The 26,659-nt window shown below is 36.8% G+C and overlaps 1 protein-coding gene across 1 annotated transcript; it reads left to right on the top strand.

The window, feature by feature from the left end:
• Positions 1-200: 200 nt before the first annotated feature.
• CTCFL (CCCTC-binding factor like) lies at positions 201-13,111 on the top strand. Its single transcript, XM_085313889.1, has 10 exons — positions 201-728; positions 1,709-1,949; positions 3,613-3,774; positions 4,259-4,392; positions 6,320-6,440; positions 7,018-7,167; positions 8,506-8,666; positions 9,545-9,727; positions 10,504-10,624; positions 12,934-13,111. The coding sequence occupies exons 1-10, from the start codon at positions 207-209 to the stop codon at positions 13,086-13,088; spliced, it is 1,950 nt and encodes a 649-aa protein (XP_085170015.1). The 5' UTR covers positions 201-206; the 3' UTR covers positions 13,089-13,111.
• Positions 13,112-26,659: the final 13,548 nt, after the last annotated feature.

Below are 26,659 nucleotides of genomic sequence, written 5' to 3'. Positions count from 1 at the left end.
GGTGCGGGCCGGGCGGCGGGAGCGGGGCGGCTGGGGCGGGGAGAGGGCCCGGGGCGGCGGCGGGGCTGGGCAGGGCCGCGGCCGCAGGCCTGCAGCGGGCAGGCCGCGCCCGTGGGGCAGGCGGGGGGCGAGGCTGCGGCTCTTGGCCCAAAGGCCGCTGATTTTCCCTAGTTTTCCCCCTCGCCTGTTGACAGGTTGGCTCAGCGATGGACGCGGCCTCCGGCCTGGCGGAGCCTTTCACCAAAATCAAAGGTGCGGAAAAAACCTGGGGCAGGTCGGGAGGAGAGGACGGCGAGGACGAGGCGGCCCACGAGAGGGAGAAGAGCGGTGCCTGCGCGCAGGGCGCTGGAGCCCCGGCGCTGGGAGGAGGAGATGACCTCCTGGAGTGGTCCCTGCCTCCCGACGAGGGTGAGAAGCAGTTGCTGACACTGCAGACAGTGCATCTGAAGGCGGAGGAGGACGACTTCCAGGGAGAGCACCAGCTCGGCGCGCAGGAGCAGGATGGGGCGCGGGACGGGGCCGGCCTGCTGCAGCCGCTCGTGGTGGTGCGGCAGGGGTCAGGCGATCTCCAGGACGTGCCTGCAGGCATGGCCCTGGGCGTCCACGAAGGCGTCTGCGCGTTGTATGACTTCGAACTGATGCAGATTAATATTTTGCAAGACAGAACGCAAGCAAAGAGTTTAGAAAACAAGTCAATGGGGAGCCCGGTAGACATGCTACTGATTGAGGTATAAATTCTGCGTTTGATGAAGACCGGTAACRTCAGCTCTTAGCGTATCGTACTGATACGGCTCTGATTTTAATATTGTGTTGCCTAAGCATTCAAGTTAATTGGACTTAAATACCAAGTTCTTTGTACAACTTCTTAGAATTTTTATCCYGTATTCAAGACAGCAACCCAAGAATTTAGCCTTCCTAGAGTATTAACTCTATTATGACAAGTTTTTAATTCAATTCATTACTTACCAGTTTCTGTGCTATTTGTGTTTGACAGCATAGATCTGTTAAGTAGCATTGGACTTTTTTCCTTCTCCTACATGAGTACAATACAGCAGTGGTTGTTGTTAAAGCTGGATGTGTAGCATGGTTTCATTTAAAATGCATTGTAGGGAAGGGACATGCAAATGTTGGTATTAATACTATGCTACCTGTTGGTTTTATTTTAAAGAAAAAAGCGTATTTTCCTTTCAAAACTCATATGCCACTCTGTATTTTCAGGGATATGGTAATATTTAAACTTACCTGATGTAAAAAAGTACCAGGACCTTATTAATTGCCATGAGACCAAGAACAACACATATTACAAGCTGGCTGCCCAAACCCTTTATTAGTTTGGTTTAAGAAAACTTAAACCAAACTTTGGCCTTTCCTTTTAAAAAATAAATGTACTGGCATTAAATTTTAAAATTTTTAAAGATATTTTAGGAAGGAAGTTTCTGTGTTCGGAGTGCTGTGGTCTCAAAAAGATGCTCTGAAATTTGGTATAAAATTTTGAAGACTTAGGGCTCAATTTTAAAAATTGCTCATCTTCCATTTAGGCTGCTGCACATTAAATGCGAACTTTTGTTGCAGTGCTGTCCATCACATTTAGGCTGAAAATCAAAGTGAGTTAGTTGCTTGCCTCTTGTTGGTAGCTTGGATGCTTTGTCACTAGTCACTACTTTTGATTTGGAGTTCTAAACTTTTTTCTTTTTTCTTTCCTAAAAAGCTTGAGAGAGATAAAGATGTCATTGCACTTGAAAATAAGGTCCTGCCACTAACTCCATCTGAAGGGAGAGGAGAAAAGGAACTTTTCAATGTTGGGGAAGCAAAGAGCCTGGACTGTAAAGTCAGTGCTGATTTGTTGGTTTCATGCAATAAACATAAACAGGAATATGCAACTCCATCAGAACAAACTGTTACCAAAAATCCCAAGTCTCTAAAATCTCATGCTTCATGTCAGAAAAAAGGTAAAAAGTTTACTACATAATATTTGTAATTCATTTTTAGTTAACATATTTTAGATTAGATTTAAAAGTGAAGTTGAAATGTTACAGGAAACTTTCACAGTGTTTACTGTTAGGTTTAGATTAGATTAAATCTCATTTTTTATGGAAATTTGGAAGAAGGAATAATACCCTTCAGATCTAAGTGAGGAAGATACCATTCAATTTGGTGTGATCTGTGTAGTGTTCAGGAGATTTTGGATAGCATTTAGAAATCAGTGGTCTTTTGAACAGTATACAATACTTGAAACCTTCAGGGAGCTTTCAGTGTCAATACTATGTATGAATGCCTTTGAATAAACCTAATAAAGTATTTAGTATTTCTTAGTCCCTTCATTCCATTTCAAAATTTGCATGTTCTGGGGGTTGTGGATGAACTTAGAATGGTTCCAAGCTGCAGACTGAGAAACAATGGTAGGTAAATACCGAAGCCTGTCATAAAGGTATCTACCAGAATCTAAACAAAAGTAACAGAATATAGGTGATTTAAAATTTAAGAAACAGAGTGTGTTGCAGAAGTTAGGGTTTGACCTAGAAGGGAGTAGAGGTGTGACTGTTTCTCAGGAAGCTGGATGTACTATAAAATTTAGATGACATAAGTAGACTTGAACGAGTCTACGAATGCATAGGTCGTAGTATCTGGATGTGAAGGTACGTTGGGCAAGATTGGTTAAAATACGGATTTTGTACTAATTGTTAATATCCCTTGTTTTAGTCACTAGGAAACATATTTGAGCTGCTTTAACAAAGCTTAACTATTGTACGGGTGTGAATCCATAATGAATAAATAACAATAAAGTGGTTTGGTTTGTTGTTATTGAAGTGAAGTGTTAGCTGCACATCTCTGTGTGATATGAAGCATTATATAAAATACGTTTTGGTCTCAGCATGAAAATCACTACAGAGAGTGCACTTGGGAGCTGAGATAGCTGTTCTGGAAAGGCTCTTCAAATATGACAGTATTTGCCATTTGGCAGTTCTGAATCTTCTTCAAAACTGGAAGACTATCGTATTTCCTCTTAACTTGTTAGTGTCTAACGAAATTCATATTGCTGTGGTACGAGTTTGGAAATGTTATGTAATCCAAAAAGGAGCCTTTCTTCCTTCTTCAAGGAATTAATCTTTCCTCAAATTCAACTAATAATTTTAAAGAAACTCTATGTATTGTATTAAGTTCTACTTATATTTTATGGATTCAGGCCTACAGGAAAGCTGATTATATCTTAAATATAATCTTTGGATAAGGTTAATTATTACTAATTACACAGTTGACATCAAGAAGTATATTGCACAGGTCCTGATGAGCCAAGTATTCATACCATCAAGAGAGGAAGTTTTATCTTGGAGGTGAGAGTTAGACTAGGAGTTAGGTTTCTGGCGATTAGGTTCTAAGCTGTGTCACTAACTCATTGCACTATTTTTGGATGAATCACTTCAGTCTTAAATAGGTATAATAATTCCTGTCTGACAACTTGACTTTTTTTATAATGCATTTCAAAGTCCTTCTATTAAAGGTATTGTAGTTTTACCCAGACTAGGGAACTATATTGAAATTGGTACTATTTTTGAAAAAGTAAATTCATTTTTCTGTGGCTCATATGATCTAAATGTTTCTCTCTTCTCACAGCAGTTTTCAACTGTGATTTGTGTGCGTTCACCTCACTCAGAATATCAAGTCTTAACCGCCACGTGAAAACACATTCTGATGAAAAACCTCATGTGTGTCACCTCTGCCTTAAGGCTTTTCGTACAGCTACTCTCCTGCGTAACCATGTGAATGCACATACAGGTAATTAATGTATAAGAACACTTTATTTTTACATATTGTCTGCAAAATTTAATGGACAGATGACTTTGTCTTATGGGCCATATTCAGTCGTCATTCTGTGCTCAGAAATTTCACTGATTTCACTAGGAGACCACACTGAAAACGTGGTCTACAGTTATTAACTCTCTATGTATGTATGTATGTATGTAGGTAGTATCTTGTTAGGTGTCATTATACAAAATTTTTCAACTGAATATAGATTTCAGTTGGTTTTGATTCCTACATACGTATTATGTTCTATCTCTGCTTTTTTTTCCTTTTTTGCTATTTAACTAAATGAAGCAAACTGATAAACCTTGTGTTTATAATAAACCTAAGGTGTATATTTATTGTCTATAAAAATTTAGAACCTCAAAAATTGTTATATATAAAAAAAACATGCTTATTTAAGGCAGAAAAAATACTGTTTTTAAATAAAAATCTAATATTTGGTATATTTTTACAGGGACCAGACCATATAAATGCAGTGATTGTGATATGGCATTTGTGACCAGTGGTGAGCTTGCACGACATAGACGTTACAAGCATACTTTAGAAAAACCTTTCAAGTGTTCAATATGTAAATATTCTAGTGTAGAAGTAAGTGCAGCATTACTGAATTTTTGGGGRGGACTTGTAGACTTTCAGATACTAAGATTTCAATACACTGTGAGGTCATAATGTTTTTGCTAGATTATTAACCTTGAACTTTTTGCTAAATTGGGACCTACCTATGCATGTATCATGCTGCCTTCATTATCACTGATGGTTGTCAATTTTATATCTGAGATCAGCCCAGTAAATTACAGAGGTAATGGCCGTTGTCAATCTATGATATTAATATTTAGCTTGCTTGAGTTGTATTGGAGAAAGTCACCATGGTGATGCAGAAGTATGTGTTTTTGCTGAGCTGGGAGGAATGGCCAAGTTTATGGTTGCTGCAGTACCTTCATACTTTGAAGGAGGACTACATAATATTAAAGGCAAAGCAGGGAGCTCTATGGGATCCCAGGAGTCAGTGGCCCATGTCTGAAGTAGCCTCAAGGTGAAGGCCAAGGTTCCGATAATGGCCTTTGGACCACACTGAAGTATTGAATTCCTTTCTTYTAGTATGTTATTGCAGAACTATTGTGTGATACCAGATAAATTAAACTTTGTGAAAGTACGCCTTTCATTTTTTATGCAGATTTTTTTCTCCGTATCTCCCCTCAGAAAAGGAAAAAGTAGTCTGAATTCCTTGGCCCCTTACTTTGTCCATATAGTAATACTTATAAATGAATTACATGAAGTTAGTACCTGTGCATTTATTTAGCTTTTAAAAATTAACTCCCTTCTAAGAACTTTTTTCTTTTTTAATGTACTGCTGCTAGATAATGCAGTCATGTTAACTTGATCCTACAAAAAAAATACTTGGTGTTCTTTTTGCATTTCATTGAATATACTGACTGGCAAAATAAAATGAAGGTAATGGATAGTGTTTTTGTTACAGGATTGGAATTTTCTTAATCTGGAAATACAAACATTAGAAACTGCCTAAGGGTTCACTGGGAGAAAAATAAGCTTTCAGTCATCCACCTATGACTGAATATATTGCTGTCATGGTTGTATCAGTAGATAATCAATATCTAAGTTTTTATATGCTGCATTCAGCTCTAAAGCTGTAAACCAGCCTGAACTTTATTCTGTGCACCTCATATTAGTAATCAGATTTTGAATAACTTTTATCTTTAAAAACCTTCTCAGTTTCTGCTGAAGTGCTCTATTCTTTCCTTTTTTAGGTAAGGGTTTATTCAGCACTCATTGCTGTTGCAGAACTTTCACTGATACCGCTGTAAGCTTTACCTGAGTAAGGAGAGCTTAAAGAGCCCCCTAATAATATGCATGTGGTTGACTTCTATGTAGCAAAGATTGCCAAGCATGCTTAATTTTATTCAAGTGAATAGTGTTGCTAATTTGAATGGATCTAGCAGTGAGTTCAAGAAGTGTGTTTGTAAATGGAAAAATGCAACATTAAGAAATCTTAATTTTAGGTACAATATTTGTACAGAACATATCGCAAAAGCAATATAACACTGTAAAATGAATTAAACTTTTGTAATGAGGTTGCTTCATTGGGACTTGAAGATGAATAGATACTTTCATAAGTGAGTTTTGGCTTTCATTTATTTTTCCTGATTATTTTCAGAGTTTTAAGTTTGGCTTATCAAAGTAGCTTGAAGGTGGTGAGTATCCCCTTTCACTGATTTAGAAATTCTGGCCTTTATGCTCTCATTATGAAATTTCTCCTTTTCTTAACATCAGTGTTAGGGATGCACGCAAGAAGCTAGGGGGGGAGAGGTCAGAAATGTTACCTAACTAAAAACACAAAAGTCTGATTGTGCAGGAAAATTGGATAGGAAACTAGTTCTGGGATTGATATAATACTTGAAATTGCAATAGAATTATTTTGTAAAATTGCACACCTTTAGTTTGATTGTACTTTTGTAATATAAATGTTACTGCAGAAATTTTCTTATTTTTATGCTAGGCAAGCAAACTGAAGCGACATATTCGCTCACATACAGGAGAGCGTCCTTATGCCTGTTACCTTTGCAGTTATGCTAGCAAAGACACGTATAAACTGAAAAGACACATGATAACTCATTCAGGTAGGACTTCCTAATGTAATCAATCCTATGTCCCTTGTAGGTCTTTAAAATTCATAGGGTTACTAATTACTTTAGAGTGACACGATTTCAGACTCTGAAATGCAATAGGTAGTTTTTCCTTTTATGTTTTCGAGTAAAAACATGGGAGACATTTTTGAAAAGAAAGGTAAGAAGAAAAGTTACCTTCTTCCATTATCGGCGGTTTGTGTTGCATCACTTCTTTATCATATGATATTTATAGCTGTTCAACYCTTCTTTCACATTTGATCGTCAATATTTTATATGAAATATTCAAGACAAAATAAAAGATTGTTAAAAGAAATTACGAATAATAATTTAGAATTATATTAATGGATTTATGCTTTGTCAGTTTGAGTCACAGCTACTGGAGACTCAAGATCTTGCATAATAATCAGTTATGTAAACTTGTTTAGCCTTTTGTGCATTGTCTGCTAACAGTAAGATTTTAGTGAGCCTGGAGACTGATGCTGTTAGAATGTCAGTGTTGGTTGTGGGAACTTTGCATTTGTATGGAGGGAAGCACTTCTAAGTATATATTATTTTTTGATTTTCTTAGGTGAAAAACCGTATGAATGTTACGTTTGCCAGGCCAGATTCACTCAAAGTGGTACCATGAAAATACATATATTACAAAAGCATGGTGAAAATGTGCCAAAATACCAGTGTCCACACTGTAGTACATTTATTGCAAGAAAAAGTGATTTGGGTGAGTTTAAAGAAAAAATTGAAAATGAAATTAGAGATGGTTAGGGGTGAAAGGTGTATCTAATTTTTACTGCTTTTACAGATACCAAATATGCTATATTTGACTTTACATCATTGCAGAATATCTCCAGAGAAAATGTATTCATTGATTTAAAGGTAACTTCATCCTDCAAGGAGATGTGGTGACATCTTGTGGTTGATCCTTTTTTTTTTTTTAATGTTTAAAATGTTAAGTGTTACATCTTTAGCTTTCTTTTGCTCAATACCTGTGGCATTTTCCTCCTGTTTCCAGTAAGAAAGTACCTCACAAAAGTCTGCATTTATGTATTACCGAATTTATTGTTAAAGCTGTGGAAAATGGAGCAGATCTGTATGAAGCCATTTCAGTTCTCACATTCTGTTTCCTTCTCAGCTCTAGCTGATATGCAAATATCCATATAGCTATGTGAGAAACTAAAATAAATTGAATGTTTTAGTTTATAGATGTTTTTGCATACATAAAATCAACTTTTACCTCTTAGTTTGAAATTGTTCTGCATTTTTTGGTTGCTAAGCATATCATCCTTATAATTTAAAAGAATGTGTGGATTACATTAATTAATAAAATGCAAGTTAATTTTTAAGTTTGACTTCATCAGTTCTGCAAACAATGATTTTTCTATGCTTCCAACATTCAAAACTCTTAGAATTCTAAATGTTATTAGGTCACTACCAAAGATGATTTTGAGGTTCTGTGACAGTCACAAGACATCACAAGCGATGCAGTAATAATAATAAAAAAAGCTTTTAGGTACCTTTAGCATCTATTTGTATTTCCAAATAAAGTTCCTATTGAAATGTATTATTACTTGAAACTGAAAGTGCAGTTGTTTTTTATATGTAACATTTCTCTAGGTTTTTTGCATTTATCATTTTGTTATTGTAAATACTACTTTGGGTGGTGTTTATTTGTGTATGTAGATAAAAACAGGCACTTTCTGTAATTTTCGAAAGGATTTGATTTCCATGGAAATCGATGAAGCTTAAGCTTACAAACTGCTTAATTTCTCTGGGAAGTCACAGTGTCTTGCTGCATCTTTAGTTAGTCAAATTGCATTGAAAAACTAGCTATCTGGGACTTGAGAGAGCCAAATCCCATTCTTTCTGAGGTTATGAGTTCAGTGGTATGTGTCCTTTTTTTTGCCCCTATAATAAGGAACACAGAAGGTTCTTTTCTGTATTTTACTCTACCACTTATGCACATGTGCATACTCAGGGCTATGCACAATCTAACTCTTGTCCAAAACTGTGAAAATCCAAAACTTACCATTAAAATTCATTGCTTTTACTAACTGTTTAGGTGTCCACTTGCGAAATCTGCATTCCTACATGGCAGTGGCAATTAAATGCAGTTACTGTGAAGCTGTTTTTCATGAACGCTATGCTTTTACTCAGCACAAGAAGACTCACAGAAATGAAAAAAGATTCAAATGCGAGCAGTGCAGCTATGCATGCAAGCAGGTATTTAATTGAAAAATGATTGCTTATTCAATCGATGCTTTAGTAAGGTAGATTTAGCTTTGGGGATATATTTGCCTAAAGAAGATGAAAGTTTTTGTTATTGCAGTCTTACTAAAATCCTGTAGTTATATTTGTTTGCAAGATAAATGGTTGATGAAAAAAACATTAAAATTGGAATGCAAAAAAAGTCTAAGGCTATCTGATAAATCTTTTGTGCGTGAATTGTTTAGGAGTGTAAAGTAAGAGCAGTCTTTTTTTGGTGATGTTTTGATGAGAGCAAATTATTTATACTGTAAGTGTAGCAGGGTCACAGGATGCAGTCTAATTTTTTTATTAAAGAAAAAGGTGCTATAAAATATATAGGATATCATTGTTTCCAAATTTTGAGAAATGATTGGATTTCAACAGAAGATTACTGCAAGGTCAGAGGCATAGCAGCTCAACTGGAGTGAAGTTTCCAAAAGAAAGTGGAAGAAGAGATGCTGAGAGCTCTCAAAGCACTCAAAATAGGGAGTTCATGATTCTGTGCTTACTCTCACTTTTATAGAAGACAATTTCATTTTATTCCAGACACTCCTCACTTTATGGTTTCATTATGACCTGGAGAAAACAGAAAACTGTAAATTTAGTCTTATTATTGCCTCTTACCTTTTGCCCTTAATCCTGATTATTTTCTTTGCTAACCTTAATAAAGTTAGGAGGAAAAACTCTGACCTACTCCTAGTCAGCAGGCATTAACCTAACATATTCTTTAGCATCTCTTTTACAGTGAAGGATAATTAAGGTGCCTGTGCAACATCCTTGTACTTCTGTGTATGTGTTTTTTGAACCTGTCACCAAGTTGGATAGTTACGTTACAATTACTTTTTTTGTTTCAGGAACGGCACTTAGTTGTACATAAACGAACCCATACTGGTGAGAAGCCCTTTACTTGCTTGTGCTGCAGCAAAAGCTTTCGACGAAAGCAGCTTCTCACTGTTCACTGTAGGAAGCACCATGATTCCAATTTTAAACCTCCAGTTTATAAATGCCCTAAATGTGGTAAAGGCTATTCACGCTGGGTAAGATACTTCCTTTTAAGGAATCTCAGTGGAGTTATCTTTAGCTAAACATTGCATATCGCATTTTCATAAAGGACTGAGAGTAAAAAGCAGTGTACCAGCTAGAATGTTAACCCCTTAATGCTAAGCCAGAACAGCTTGTTTGTTTTTTTCCAAGCCTTACATTAGTGAATTCATAAAAGACAATAGTTTTCCCCTTTTGGTGGAAAGTATCTGTCATTTGGTATTTCCAGGGGTGGTACCAGTTCATACAATCCAGTGTTGGAGTTATTAATGTTTAGTACGCTGGTCTACTCAGAACAAACACAAAGGCAGTCCGGAGGTATGAATTTTAGCATAAACACTTGGAAAGGTAATTGAAGGGAAAGAGTTCTAGGACCAGTTCAGGAAGAAAAGTATGAATTACTATTCGCTTCAAAATCACGTACTGTGAGAAAATATCACTGCTTTTGGATTAACTATAAACTGTTAACTTCAAAAGCCAGTGCAACGTTTTTTACATTTTACATGTAAAATCCTATTGCTTACCTGTGAATTGGATGATAACACATTTTATTTTATACTCATCAAGTACCAGTGTTTCTTTAAAGCAGAATTTTAATATGTATTCTGGACAGATCTCCAGGAGTTTAAGGAAGTTGTTAACTAAGTCAGACTTTCACTTGGTGTTCCAGAATTTGTCTATCAGACCCATATTTGTTTTTTTTTTTTTGGTGTTAAAGTGCTTACATAGATTAATAGTTGATTCATATATTTATGCTTCATTATGCTAACAGAGTAATATGCATAAGCATGCTGAAAATTGTGGATTGGTGAGGGCAAAAGCTGTTACATCCAGAAAAAGAAGCAAGGGCAAAAAGAAAAAACGTGAGAACCTAAAGCGTGTTAAGCAAGAAGGTAATCAGCGAATAAGTTAGAATTTAATCATGTAAATTAGAATCAAGAATAAAAGGCTAAGGCAGTGAATCTCCCCTGCTGTTTAATTACTGTTTCACAGTGAAGCTATTTAAGTGCAAATAATGGAAGAATGCTTCAGAAAAGTCTTTATTGTGTCAAAATTCTAGTCATCTGAGATTGGGTCATTGCTCACGTGCCCATTCTGGGACTTCTATTCCACTGCTCCTGCAAATGTCTTCCTAAACTCCCTCTTCCTCAAAGCTTACAAATGCATTTTTCTTTTCCTTTTTAAAAATTCACTTTTCCTCTGTCACTTTGGAGTGAACCATAATGAGTTTTCTTAAGAGCCCATTTTTTAGTAATAGATACTGCCTTAAATACAGACCAGGTTGAAAACTCTCCAGTTTCAGAATTCAAACTGGATGTTAATCACAACAGCGCTAGCACAGCTTAACAAAAATTGTTCTTTTTTCTCTCATGCTTTCACCAGATAATGGTCAAATAATAATAAAAATACTAGTGATTTAAATAGCTGGATTTATCCCTCTGTCATGCCACAGACATGGTCAGACCAGTTTACAAGGCTCTTGATTCAAGAATGTGCACTCGGTCCCTTTAGTTACTTAGAATTAATTAATATAGATAGCTCTTCACCACTTAGTGTTCATTCAGTAAATTTCTTTATATAATAAAGTGTAAATAATATCTTTTTTCCTCTTCCCTTTGCTTCCCCATCTTTTCTTATTAGCTTAAAGATTCCCAGAAAGTGAATAAATTCAGGTTTTGGCAGACCAGAAGAGTTGGGAAGGGTAGACTAATTTGTCAATTGATGTCCTCTTAGAATTCCACAGGAATAACCTAAATGTTTATACCACTGCATTGCTGATAAAATCATTTATGCTTTATCTTCTTTGCAACCCTAAAAAGATGTAAAGTTAATTTTTATGCTCTTAAAGAAACCTTAGATTGTTGTCAGGTATGTGGTAATATTCTGATAGTTCTACCTTGAAGTGTAAATTTGACCAGAGGCAGTATCTGTCCCTAGTTTCATTTAAGTATGTTTCTATTGAATCAGCCAAAGCACATTATACAATATTCAGTTAGTAAAGGCCAAAGGCAGACACCTTTTATCCCCATGCATTGCATCCTGCCTTCCCCTTGTCTGTTTGGTCTAATGCTGAATCTCTGCACTGTTGCAGGGTGACAGTTGGTCATATGTTTGTGAGGCTATCTTCAGGGCCCCTAAGGGAAGGAAAAAAAATTGTCTGACCAGAGCATCCTCTTAGTTTTTGCTTCTCTGCCTCCCAGATAGGGTTCAAAAGCTATAGTAGTCTCCTTGATATGATTTTTATGGCAATTTTTGTGGAGAAAGAGTCAAGAGTGGAGACATATCCAAAGGCCTAAGTGTCCTAAAACCTTACATTTTGGTATATCAGATTATATCTACACTGAGATGTGGCCAGTGACACTGAGATAAAATTTGACATTGTGAAAGGAAGAAATACTTACATTTTTCTGAATCTAATGAATATATATCAGCAGATGAATTTACATTAGCATTGACACTTCTGCTTTCACTGGAAAGGCTATGATGGTATGATTAGAAAGAAATGCTGCAGTGCATTACACTACAGGTACACAGCTACAATGTTTATGTTTTTGCAGCAGTTAGATTTTGCTGTTTATTAATGTTTCAATACACGCAAATTACACCTTTTTGGTGTCCTGAAGATCCCTTCAGCTGGAAGCTTTCTTTTCTAAACAGAGATGATGGCTTTTTAGGTGTTGTTCGTGCAAGTACTTAGTCCATTGATTCATTTGTACAAGTATTAGAAATCTCTGTGCTGGTTTCAGAAGTTTTCCCCTAGAATTTACTTTTGGGAGTCTACATTGTTTTTCATTTCTTGCACAACTTGCAGATGCCTATAGGATACTGTATGTGTCTTTATAARCGATCGCGTAATCCCAGTAATTTTGCTCTTGTTAGAAAATAACTTGTGTGACTGGTGCAGTTCATGACTTACTGTTACTAAAAATGATAAAAGTATGTGTACGAGAAGTAAACTTGCAGTTAAACAAAGCTTAGTTTTCCTCTGATAAGAATATCATGGGTACTGTTCATTAACAAAACTTGTAATACAATATTCAAAATAAAATCTATTAATCTCTCTGAATAAAAAGTTAAGATAAAAGATGTGTTATTATATATTGAAAGTATTGTCTCCACTAAATGAAATTGTGTGTTTGTTAAATTTATTGAAGTATTTACTTCTTTTTCTGGTTAATCGCCACAATATTTTTTTTCAAAGTTGATCCAGAATTCTTCCAAGATGTCTCTACTGTGAATAATGAACATTGTGCAAGTGAGATTGTTCTTGTTTTAGATGGAGTAGAAACAGCAGCTCCAAGTGAACAGAAAACAGAAATGACATGTGAAATGCTTCTCAACGGGATGGACAAATAATGCATGAACAGAACCCGTTTCTCCCTGTTATGGCTGTTTGTAGCTGACTGAGGTGAGCATGTGAAAGGCAATGACAGTTTAATGCAAGGAACATTTGCTAAATCTCCTTTCTATAAACTTGAGTTTCTAACAGATTTCACAATACTAAAATATAATTCTGTGCTAAAGTAGTGGAATTTTATACCCCACAGTTCCTTAATGTTTTAACATTTACATTTAATATATTTTATTTTTCACTGATTTTTCTATTAAAGCAGTCAACAATCAAATCTTAAAACCTTGCAGTAAAAATTAGCCACATTCTCTTTTCCCAGTGGTTTTCAATAGGTACAATGTCATTGTTTTCAATAAAGTTGCTTTAGTTTTACTTAAGCATGGAAAATGGTGGCCAAAGCAGATCCCTTAATTTTTGGTTTCTTGTTAGGACATTAAGTTTCTGTAAGCTTTAGGGTGTGGTTTCACAGCTGACTCAAACTAGTACAAGACCATGCTGCTACTGAAAGGGTTAGTTCTGCCTTCTTCCCCATGTCCTGGGCATAATTTCCTTTCTTCTCTCTTGCTTCACTGCTGGCAACCATATTGCTGGAAGGGTGAGTGGATCAGATTACTGATCTTATTAAAAACTAACCTTAGTTTTCAGTCAGATMAGTAACCTGAACTGACAGATCACACAGTGCCTGATCATTAGAACTGACAAAAATGAAGAAGCAGCATGTGTGCTGGGGACAGAAAAGTTTGCAGGAACACTTCATTCTAGACGTGCATACCTTTACATCTGCTTAAGGTAACTTAGATTTTTTAAGTGATAATTTTAATGCTAGTTAGAGCAGGAGATAGCAGCTTTCTTTTTTTTTTTCTTTAATAGTAGTTATATAAGAGTTTCCATGCGTTGACTGCAAGATTGTGCTCACACATTCAGTACTAGATCCAAAGCACACCTGTGACTTTGATTTTAATTAGGTCTTCAATAAAGCATGCTTGTATTATCTATGAAAACTTCATGTTTATGCTGTACGTAAGCAGAGAAATTCTATCAAATATAATCCTCTTTTTTCAGTTCCTAAGAACTAGTGGTTTCACTTCTTTATTCATGATTAATATATTTAGAGTAATTACAGAAAGCACTGCTGATTTTTATGATTAGTTACAATGACTACAGTTGCCATTTTTATACTGTTCGCTCATTTTTTGTCATTTATAACTAATATTTAGAAGTCTGTTCATAAAATCTTAAATACTTTTTGAATATTAATCTTTAATGCTACTATTCTTATAAATGAATAGTAGGATTGCTAACCTAATCTTAATAATGTTGGGTCATGTAATGAGTAAATAGTTGTAGTTAAAAATGCCAAATGCTTATCCTAATTTCAAAATATGTTTATAATTAAGTTAAAAACACATGTTAATACAGAACTTGCACTATGTAAATTCAGACTGCTCTATTTATTTTTGTGTGTTGAGCAAGCTGTGTTTGCTAGTTGTGTTTATGTGGTCAGGGGTAATAAATTCTGCTGTGTACTGTGTGTTCCAGATTACCTGCAGTTTGAAATGAAAATACTTGAACTTTTTGTTGCTTTGAAAAATCTGTTAAAAATTTCCTCTTTTCCAGTTAGTATATCAAATGAACAGCTTTATCTTATACATGATAACATATCTACATGCCTGTTCTACTAAGATAGTTTTGTAAATTCAGCACCTGTTTTGCTTTTAAAATGAGCTGAACCAATGTTATACTTAGCAACTTTAACTGCCATGTAATGTTTTAAGTATCTCCATGTATTGGTTCCCCTTACAGACTTGGAGGTAGGAGTGTTGTCAGTATTTAACAAGAGGTACTTACTGTTGTGCAAGAGTAGATTATCTAGTTTATCCAATACAGAACCCTCCATGCTAAAGGGCCTGGTCAAGACCTTACTCAACCAGCTCTATCAAATAAATGAACAGGAATTACCATTATGGTAAAAGAAACCTAATTCATTTGTTTAGCATGTTTTCAGTAATCATTGAGAAGTCAGTGTATTTGAATTTATCAAAATTACTAATTATTTTCATTCTCCCATTACAATGGTGTTATTTTAGTGCTTAATAAAGATTCGTAGTGTACCTGTTACTGTTTTGTGGCAATTTTCATAATGGTAATGTTATCCAGTTTTAGTAGGTTAATGATTTGTCTGGCTGCCTTGTTACATCACAGACTTGAGAATACTTTTGTCTGTGATAAATGTTTTAATAATATTGTTAACCTACTGTGTTTTTGCTGTGCTGTTACCATTTCTGTCATAAATACTGAACAACAAATATCTTTGTTGAAATTAATTTTTAAAATCGTGTAAATTACTTGATCAGTTTTTTGAATATATATTTGTTTGAATTGTTGTTAATAACCTATTTGACTTCTTGCCTCAATATTTGAAAATCAGACTGCATAAAATGAAACATGAATGTAATAATAAAAGATCTTGTTATCTATGAACTTGCAAAATGGTTATTTAAGTATTTGGAAGCCAGAAATATTGTGTGCTTTTGAAAATCAAGAAGGGATCTTGTGGCCCTGGATGTTTTTAACTGGAAGCAGTGATTGTTCTTCATGATTAAGAACTTGTGTTATTATGACTTTGAGATGTTTATTTTACAAGGATAATTTAATGATGGTAGTAGTATCTTTTAGAGTAGTACACTCTTTATTAATATAATTTAAAAGCAGTACATATTCTGAGCATGTGCCATTTTAAAATATTTTAAGATACTAATTATGGAGTCATTAAATATATAGGAATGATTAATGTCATGAAATGAATAGCTCTGAGGTATTCTATAGCATTCTCTAACAGCGTTCTCAGATAATTCAGTTATTTGAAACAGGAATGTCAATGTGAGAGTAAGCATACATTCTGAGTTTCCTCCACAAGCAAAAAGTGCCTACACTTTGAATAGTTCATGTATGAGGAAAAGTACAGTTGAAGCACAGACACGTGGTGCAGATTCTCCTCATTTTATCTACTGGGTAAGAGTCAAAACACTACTTCGGATAAATTGAACTAATTAGGTTCCATAATATAACTGAGATCTTGAAGCATGGTAACTTGCTGTCCTACACAAGTAAGTACATCTTGATGTGTCCATTAGAGTGAAGTTGTCTTCAAGCACTTCTAAACTTTGAAGAATTGTTTTAAAAAATCCTAGAAACTTGTCAAGGAAATGGAGAAAAATAGCTATATTCAGAAACAGTTGGGCTATATCTTGAAATGTGAGCTTGCATAATAAAGTTTAATTAAGCATTCGTATGAATTAATGATGGATAGAAGTAAGTAGGTTTTCCTGTAGATGGCAGTATATGTTCACATCTCTTTTAGCGGTTGTCAGAAGACCAGCAAATGATGAAATGATGGATGTTAAAGGTGCTTTTTTTGTCTTTATTTTGACTTAGTAATATATCTTGCTGATGATTTTGTCTGTGTTAAGGCTATGGAAAAAGAGTTCTTGGCAGCTTTTTTCTATAGCAACCTACTGAATCTACAAAGTGTAGTCACCACTGCCTTGACAGAGGGTGAGGTGTGCCTATCTGCTTTCCTTCTACTAATGCACAGCTGTGCTGCGGTGAGGCTGCCTTGCGAGTGGACATTCCCACTCCGTGGAGCTGCCGCAGGCTCAGCTGCAGCCCTGGCCCTACACATTCGTTCACTGTGGTGCTTTAACCCTGCACACTTTTTTGCTGGGTTTGTTTTATTTTTTGTGGGCTTATTTGACTGACCTGGCTGGATGAAGGGTCAGGGGAGTGGCAGCAGTGCAAGGGAGGCACAGGTAGCGTGCACTAGGAGCAGGGCCTCCTGCTTGGCCCTGGTCCTGCCAGTGAGCGGGTGGGTCAGGTCAGCTAGCCTGTGAGACCTTTCCTATGGTGAGCACAGGAGCAGCCGCTGTGTTTGACATCCCCATGGCTTGGACAGGAAGAAGAATTTCAGTCCTTGGTACGTAACTGCGTATTTTGAGTAAAAGTGTGTGTTAGGCGAGAAAAAAAAAAAAGGTGTAATGAGGTAAGCAGCCTGTGTCACTTGACTTACAATRCTATTGGGGAGTTTTCTAGAGCTGAAGAGATGAACTACTAGAATGATGAAGTGATCGTCTTACATTGTAGTATGATCAAGTTAGTAACTGTTGAGGTTCAGAAGAAAGTTCACATCTTGCAGTGTGTTTTGTAATTGTTCATTATTTATTCTATTATGTTTTCTTGTAAAGCATGTGGTAATGGCAGCAAATGATGACAATCAGATTTGTTACACAAACAGATGAAAAACATCCTTCAAAGTGAACAGAAGTGCGGACATAGACTGCATGGGGTGATGTGGCCCTTCAGGACGGTATGAATTTGTCATGTCTTTTATTTTTCTTCTATTTTTTTCCCAAGTTAAGCTTTGAGAAAACGGTGTGGAAATGGTACATAGTCAGTGTCACCATAAAGACTAACTCTTTTTTCTTCTGCATGCTGTGATGTAAGATTTTGCCCTGAGGTCTTCTTTAGCCATTCTGCAAGTAGTATTCTGATAAGAGCAGATGAGGAAAGTAAATCAGCAGATTTCTACTTCTGTGAATATTTCCCAGAATTTTCTTGCAAGATCATATGAGATTCCTGCTGTTCCCTTCATATCTAAAATAATCCTCCTCTTTTTTTCCTGTCTTTCCAATCTTTTTGCTGATTACTGAGTCTGGATTAGCCAAACACTTTTACTGGCTGTCAGAACATCTATTGGACATCTTTGCTGTGAATACTTCGGTTAGAATGAATTCTGTTAAGGTTACTTTCTAGCAACTATGCTGCAAATAGGAGGGAAATATAAATGCAATTTATCTTGCGCCCTTTGCACTCTTATTCCTTGTGCACGTTTGTCTTGTTTTGTAAAAGGAGCAGGGTCAAATGTTAGTCAGGGGATCTGAGCACTAGCAACTGAAGTAAACCTCGTGGCAAACTGTATGATTCGCTCACATTGCCTGTAGCAGGTCATGCCACCAGTACTAGTAATAGCAAAGGCACTCCGCTGCTACAGCCCAGAACTTCCTTGAAGCTGGTAAAATGGACCTCCTTTTCTTTCCCAAATATAAAGTGGGTTTCTCCTTCAGTTGCTATAACCCGGACTCCCCCATCTCTCAAAAATCAGTTAGGGAAGTCTGCTGGAGGGTCACTTGACACCCTTCACTCTAGAGCTAGAGTATAAGGCAGTGATTTGACTCCGAGTTGTGGTACTGAGGTAGTTTAACAAGACACATAGCCCTRCTGAACTGCTAGCTTAGATACCTTTGCCAACTAATTGTGGAAAACTGATTTCAGTGTGGGCTAATTATCCTTGATGAAAGAACGTCTGGCAATATTTTGGTTCCTATTTTTGCTTTTTTTGTTTTKTTGTCTTTTGAATTTTCTATTTCATTTAAGTATTAACAGCTAGCTACTGAAAGGCATTTCATTAGTAGATCTTTCTGTGATTTACAGAAAGGGTTGAGGCACAGGGCATTAGTGACTCCCCCACTGTCACCCAAAAGACTAATGTCTGGAAATGGGACCCGGATTCCTTTCATTCAAGGTTCTTTTCACTAGATAATATTGTTCACCTGTGTTTCAGTGAAGAAATTCTGGACATCTACTGCTATTGATGTGACAGAAGGTTAACAAAAGGGAATTTAAATTTTTGTTTGTCATGAACAAACTCTCACAACGGCAGTGATGGTATCCCTGTTGTGCAGAAGAGGAAGCTGATACAAAAAGGCTAATTAATCTCTGATTTAATTCTTTTACCTTCAGCAGCAATGAAGCTTGCCCATGATATAGTATGCTGCTGCTTATTGCTAGTCTAATAATCTCAGTGAACTAGAAATAGAAACCTTTCAGGGGTGTTGCAGCATGTAATGGTTAAGTTACACTAGCAGAAGATGGTGGGCAAGCGTGCAAGAACCTAAYGACATTAAGCCAGTACTGTTAATCACTTTCAGAGCCATTAAACTCAGAATATTAAAACTGAAATAACATTTTTAACTTCTTAAAGGTTGGGATGATATAAAGGCAGTATAGCAGCATGACTAATGGCTACAGTTGAGAGTGGTGTGGCATAGTATCTCATAAAGAGGAAATACAGAGAGAATTCAATTTCCTGGTAGCTGGGAAAGTTCATAAATGAGATGTAGACTCAATAATCTTAAGACCTTCTAAGGGAAGAGTAAAATGAGTAATCTTCTTAGACACGAGGGGAGACTCGATCTCCTGTTGTTYACACTGAGTGTGAGCTACCTCCATGTAGTTAATGGTAGGTTCTCTGATGGATGGCTGAATGTTGYGCTATATGGCTCCACCAGTGACTTCCTCTTGCAGTTTAATATCTATTTTTTTTTGTTTTGTTTGAGAAACCGAATGTTCATTTGCAAGCAATTTACRTTAATGCAGTATGCCTTCAGGCAAAAATCATTCCTTGTTGTTGCATTTTTAAACAGTTCAACTATTGTTTGAAGTTAGTCATTGAAACAGTTGGACTCTGTCTAGTGTTATGGGTGTGTGATCGTTGCAAGATGGTAAAGTATTTTCTGACAGTTTTGGTTCAATCTGTTTTCATTTTGAATTGGCACTTGACAATGARGAATTTAGTTTCTTTCTTTGTGGTTGACTGTTTGAGTTACCTCTGTAAATTATTTTGTCTATTTTTAACTTTGTGTTTTTCCAGATTCAGTCTATTATTAGTTTTATCCCTGCCCTGTTCACATAGCAAGATTTGCAGCTAATGGGAAGAATGCAGAGGAAGAGTGGTGTTGCTGTTTGTTTTGATAAGAAAGAGCCTTGCTTTTATTACTGACTAATCAAATGGTAGATAGTAGTTAATGGTGATTATAGTTAAGCCTTCTGACTGCCATCCTTTATCTGGAGGAATTGTGTGCTTAGAGAACTAAACTGTGCTCCATTTAAGGCAGAAGTGTTTTCTCTTCTGTTGTAATAATTCATCGGTTTCACTGTTTCACTGACAAAGTTAAGAAAATGTTTACAGCAGTTATTTCGATATTATATTTTCAGTGTTCTGCTCTTTGAACTGTTTTTAATCTCCTTTTCATTTAGCATTACTGTGGATTAATACTGCATGATTTAAAATGGGCTATATCCTGCAGGCCATTTCCTCCAACAAAACTTTTATAAGGTATTGCTAAGCGTCTTACTTTAATAACAGTCATTTGATAATAACTTTAATAATAGTGTTAATATGAGACTGTGCTCCATCTTTACATGTGTGCAAGTTTAGAGTAAATCCATTTAATTGAGTGAATTCATTCCATRTAAATGTGAGTTGAGACAGTTGGGGCTTCCTGTTGGGTTTAACTTCCAGAAGTGATGCATAACTCATAGTACCATTGCAGACTAAGGTATTCAGCAGCTTTTCAGGCAATTCTTCTGTACTTTGCATACCAAAAGGATTTTTCTGCTTGTCTTGAAATTCCTAAGAGAAATGCAGGAGTTTGTAAGGGTGCCTGCCAGCTTCATCACTACAGAACAGTGTAGCAGTGAACTGCTGTTTGTTCTGTGGCTGGCCACTCTGTCTGGCAGATGCAAGCTAACTACAGGAGGTCATATGTATGGGCAGGCAGGCTGTCCTAATAGTGGAGTTTTCTCTTTCTCAGAAGCAGATGATTGAATAGAAACAATACACTGCTTTCCCCATCTGATGATGAAGACTGACAGTTTGTAGGAGATGAGTCAAAGGTTACTGATGAGAAGATCCATCCAGATAATTGCTGTAATTGCACCCTGAGGATGCAGCTCCTATCACAAAGCACTAGGCAGTAATTCTGTTTGTAAATATATACTTGACAATGAACTCCATCCTGTGCCTTAAAGCAGAGAGGTTCCTTCATTAGATATAAAGGGAGTAACTTTTCTTTTAACTTCTTAGGTCAGCYATGTTTTCCTCTGTTGGCAGGTGGATAGGAAACACTCCCATTCTGAAATAGCCAAGTAATTGTGATTTAAACRTAAAAATATCATTTAGTGTTAAATCCTCTGCTAAATACATTAGGTGCTGTTATTTCACATCAAATRCTAGCAGCATGAATGAGCCAATATACATCATTCACAATACTTAATCTGAAGGTGCATCTTTTTCTTGCAGGATTTGGTTCATTTTTCTTGAATTTCTCCACTGACTGCTCTGCAATTAAACACAAACATCTTTTCCACTGGAGAGTGAGTAGTTGGATGCAAACAGGATGCAAACAGTGTTACAGCCACAAAAATAGCTGTTTAATCTATCTCTTCATAAGACACAGAAATCAGCAATACTGGAGCATTAGTGTGAGAATTGATATTGAGGAATGAGAGTCAGTGTAAGCACATAAAATTTCTTACTCTGTCAACATCTGCTTTTAAATACATGCTTAGTTATTATGAGCTAGAATTTAAAAATTAGCCTTATATACACATTGAGGCACTTGCCTGGACATTAAAGATGCTGATCTCAACAGCAAGTTAGCAATTTTAGATATTGTGGCCCTAGCTTCTTAAACTTGTRAATGAGAAGAGAATGAACTGATTTGTATTTTCTAGAAAATACACAAATAGTTTTAAAGGTATTTGTGTGTCTAAAAATCCATTAGAGTTTAAGACGTGACTTTCAGAAGTGTCAATGGCTACATCTGACGTTGCTTCAAGAAGCAACCCCCAGTGCTGGTACTAGCAGCACACGGTTCTAGCGAATGGCTGTGGCAGGGATGGTTGGTGGTTTGGTACCCAAGACAGTGTTTCCAGGTGAACAAAATCTCATACACGCCAGCTTGTTTGTGACTGTTCGATGTGAAAGCATGCCTGATTTTGAGAGCAGTCGCTGTTTATTGATATAGGCATTCCTGTTTGATGCAACTTCCACTGAAGTCATTGACCCAAGATCAGTTTTTATTTTTCAGAATTTAGATTGTTGTGTGATTGTTTATGAAACTAGTAAAAGTCCCACTAGATACTATGAAAGAATCAGATTTGTGACCAGATGCTATATTTAGAAACTAGAAAGTTTTATTTTATAAATAACACTCTCTCTAACTTGATAAAATCTATGTTGCCTGAATACTTATGCCCTCTTGCTTAATAAAGAAGTAACTTACGTAGGTCCTTGTGCCGCATGATGTGRGGATCATTAGCAAGGAAATGGTGAAATTTGTTCTGTTCCAGCCCACACTTTCTGAGACTAGAGAATATGCATCCAGCCTGGGAATCAGCACCTGACTGGTACATTTATATATATTAATGTACATTTCCCATACTGTCATACTGTTAGGAACATTTTTTCTTTTCAGTATGACCATKTTTTTTTGTCATTACACACTAAGAAAGAAATTGTATATAGTATTAATCATTGACAGGTTTTGTTCCTTGCARTGCAATCTTTTTACCAACTGTCTGGTCCAAGCTTGTATTCATGCCTTACAAGAGATATAAAAATATGCCATCATTTTATACTAGTTCATAGTGTTACAAAACAGTCAGTCTCATGCTTCTCACTGAGTAGGACCAAAATCCACAAGTGTTGTGGTGCATTTCTGAGTGAAACTAATGAAATAAGTAACACCATTACTTGCCAGTCTAGTTTTTCACATTTAGTGTTGAATTATATGAAGAATGAAGAACCTTAAACAGAGACTGTGTTCACTAAGAAGCATTTAAAATGGCATGAGCTAACTAAAATATAAAAACCCTGTTGTGTTTTTTACCTCAGACAACAGTTTATGTTTAAGTGATATTTATACCCCAGAATGCTTCCTATTTTAACAGACTGTTTCTTTGACCGTATGGGAATTTTTTTCTTCTCTCTTTNGAAGTGGAGGCCCAAAGGATAAGAAACAAAACGTTTGTTTTCAAAAGAAGATATAGTGTCCCTATTCTAACAAAGATGAAGAATCTTGATTAGCTTACCAATAGCAAGGAAGGTAAGTGAGTACCCAGAATTAAGTATGATCTTGTTTATTAAGAGACTTCGGCCTCTGGAGAAACGGACAATCTTATGTGTTTCATGTATCAGTTTTCTATGGTTACCAGAAGCTGCCAGAATAAAGAAGTGCGAGAGTAACCTGCACTGCTTTAAACAAAGACCTGTTCCTCTCTGATGCCCTCGGGGGACTGCTTGCATGTCGAGGCACGCTCCTGTCCTACCGACAGTTACACAAAGGCTGGGGGAGAACTGCATTTTCTGGAAACTGCTTAGGGATTTTTTTTTTTAATGTGCTGTTATTTTCCTCTTCATAGTTTTTTTTYCTCCTCAAATTCCAAGAAAATGTGATAGGAAAGACAAATATCATTCACTGACATACATGCCAATGTAGGAATTATAATAATAAAWCTGTGCTCTCATATTACAGTTTCTCCAGGCAGGTTTTCTTTTTGTTCAGTTAAATTGGTATGAGACTTCTCATGCTGGTAAAGGCCATAGGATCACAGATGTAGTGGTTCACATCATGTAATGATCGTGCAAACTTTAATTTAATCCTCTCTTTACTATTATGAAAGGAAGTAGATTGTATCATAGGCCTAAGAAAAATTGCCGCCAACATTTTCTTCTGGATTAGTACAAATTGTCTGTAGTGTTTTCAGACTCACTCAGTACATTAGAATATGCATAAAATCTCTTAAATCCAATTACTTCCTCCTTACTCTGTTAGAAAATCTTTAGAAAGAATGAATGTGTAAATCAGAATATTATGTTACATTTTTTATGCCCAATAATAGAATAGAGGCTGATATTACGGTGTTTTGGTTTATGTCTTTGTGATGCATTCAGTAATATGCACAATAGTATTTCATGCCCTCAGTTTATCTTGGTATTTAATCAAAATGCATTTAGTGACTGTAATTCAAATATACTCTTGAAAGTCTCCCCAAAAGCGCTTGTGAGTGTGAAACACTAACAGACTTACAGCAAGCATATCATAAAAACTATGTGAAGAGAGATTTGGAAAAAAATCTTCTTGAAATACAGTATAGAAGAATTGCAAAAATCAGAACTGTCTTCTTGAGACAACTGTCGCACAGGAGGTCTGCCAGCTATTTTTGCTAGGAGTGCTTAGGGTAGAAGACAAACATAGTTTAATTAGCTAGAATGCTAGAAGTTCAGTCAAGGATACTGCCTGAAATAGTTCACCCAGAGAAGGACAAAGCTTTTGTGGGACAGATCCTTCAGAACTCCAATCACAGTACTAATTTTTAATAAGTGAATATCAAATGTAGCAATTTTGCTATGATTTTGTTTTACAGTAGATTATTGGGATGCTTTGGTGTCACATTGAGCCCTTTAACTGTGCAAAACTCACTAATGTAAAAACATGTAGGGGAAAATGTGTTTGTTCCTTGGGCTGATTTTGTTGTGACATGGTTTTTACTTCGTGCTGAATACCTGTCTTTTGACTTTATTCACCCTAAGATAATATTGACCTAAAGAGCAGAGATTTGATCTTCCCATGTAGGAATAAAATTCAATGCTTACTCATAAATATTTTTGTATTTATTCTTGTTTGGTTGTAGGAAAATGGAGAGGAATGAGGCTGCAGTACAAGTTGAAAAATAAGAAAGTGTTTGAACTGTTGTAGTTGCAGGTCCTTGTTCGTTATGTCATGCCTTCAAACTTGTTCGGGAGTCCGCAGAAGCTGGCTTGAACGTTTGCCTGTGCTAGAGGCAAAGGAGCATTTCTGGAGGGTGGCAGCAACCTCCTCCTGGCTTTTCRAAGAGGGTCTCGTGCTTTTCTGTGTGCTCCTGATTGCAAGTGAAAACTTACCAAAGCTCAATTTTAGCTTCCTCTGGCAGCTGTTTAGAGATGGCAGATGTGGATGAGACYGGGCAAAACTCTTTGGTTGCGAGGGATGTTTGGTGGTTGTGTGGGAGGTATGAACGTGCTGGCAGACTGCTGAGACTGACCCTCCCTTCCTTCGCCCCGCAGCTGCAGCACCGCTTTGTGGCCTGCTGGCTGCCATTAGGCTTCAGTGTTTTGGGTCAAATTAGGAGGAGAAAATCAGTGTTCTTGATGCTGGACATCCTTATTCTTCTCTTCTCTCTCTCTCTCTCTTCTCTCAGGTAAAAATGACTGGTTATTATTCAGCTGCCGCCTTGTCTTCCAGCCCAAATACTCTGCAYGTTAGCTTGCCCCGGGTTCTCAGATATGTGTTCCTTGCACAGTTTTATTATTGTGAAACCTACATTGGCAYGTATGTAAGTGAAAAAACTGCACTATTACAGCCATATGTGTTCCTAACACCATGCAGTACTCTCTGCCTTTCACTTGATCACTCCAGTTCTCTCACTCAAATCCCTTCTGCTGCTGCAGACGCTTTATCGAAGTTCCAGTCTCTCCCAAAATGCAGTATGTGCGGATGCACCACCCCATCTGTTAATTCACATTTGCGGGCACGAACCAGTTTCTATTCGTGTAGGTAGATAGCAGCTATACTCAGCCCGCATGTATGAGAAGAGTAATTTTGAAATGCCAGCAGAGGTGTAAACAGTCCTGTGCACTGCTTGCTGCGAGCCCTTTGCAAATGTCGCCCTCACGGGAGTTTTACGGCTCAGCAAAGGGTTAACGTGGGGCTGTGCACAGTCAATCCCCTCACTGCACCTCCTAAAGAAACATTAATTATACAGAGCCCAAAGGATTCAGAGCAGCTAAAAAGGCTGAGAGACAACCAAGACAGTCAAATAACCAGTTGGATTTAATTTCTAATAAATTACTGTGTTCTGATGATAAAATTCAGTAAGAGTGTGACAGTCAGATGSGGGCTTGGCAGCGAAAGTTTTAAAAATAAATAGTCTTAAATTGCAGGAAATTACAGCAAACAGCTCCTWGGAGTTATTTTCCACAGTTCATTGTGTGTGTGAGAAGCGAGGCAGCCTGCTGGCAAGCTTTTGACCTTTTGTGTATGAAATAAAATATGCAGGTGCAATACTGTGAATGCACAATGGGCGACAGTGACTTTAGACGGAGGCCCCGTGTAACGAGGGCCCCGCTGGGTTTGCCGAAGGTGCTCCAGATTAACCACATAAAGTTTTAGGCAAAGACGGTGAAAGGCTGGAACTGGCCCTAAAGGACTGCAGAACATGTGTATTTCCTGGATGCGTTGTTATATTCAAAACCTGTAAATCAGCCGATGAGAGTTGTCTTTTCAATTACCTTCTTAATAACAGACCTGACTTTTATCTCCTTTGCCGTGGAATAACTCTTCTCAGGGCAGCTGGGTTTAGTTCACAGTTCTGTTGCAACAACTGTGATCTAAAAATTGGTTCCTTGTTTAAATCCCACATGGTATGAATTTCTACTTCTCRGTATAAGTAGCTGTATTTGAAGAAAAACAGGACAAATTTATCCAAAGACATTTTAAAGCTCCTTTTATCACAATRTCTGAGTACCTCATAATCTTGTACATGCTTTTCATCACATTGAACCCTGTGAAATAGGGGAAGTGTTACTGCCTTTTTCTTGCGTGGTTGGGGAGCTGATGCAGCAAAGGCCTGAGCTGCTAACTGGAGAAGTTTATGGGAGGAAAAGCCACGGACCTTCCCCCGACTGTCGGCTGACACA

The sequence above is a fragment of the Rhea americana genome, unplaced genomic scaffold, assembly GCF_003343005.1.
Source record: "Rhea americana isolate MKP2758 unplaced genomic scaffold, rheAme1 scaffold_4, whole genome shotgun sequence".
Lineage (NCBI taxonomy): Eukaryota > Metazoa > Chordata > Aves > Rheiformes > Rheidae > Rhea > Rhea americana.
Note: the sequence above shows the minus strand (reverse complement) of the source record. Positions and strands in the feature narration are given on the sequence as shown.

Coding starts and splice junctions, on each gene's coding strand:
- CTCFL (XM_085313889.1), top strand. CDS start 207: ATGGACGCGGCCTCCGGCCTGGCGGAGCCTTTCACCAAAATCAAAGGT. Junction 3,775..4,258: donor CCATGTGAATGCACATACAG/GTAATTAATGTA, acceptor ATATTTTTACAG/GGACCAGACCATATAAATGC. Junction 8,667..9,544: donor GCAGCTATGCATGCAAGCAG/GTATTTAATTGA, acceptor TTTTTGTTTCAG/GAACGGCACTTAGTTGTACA.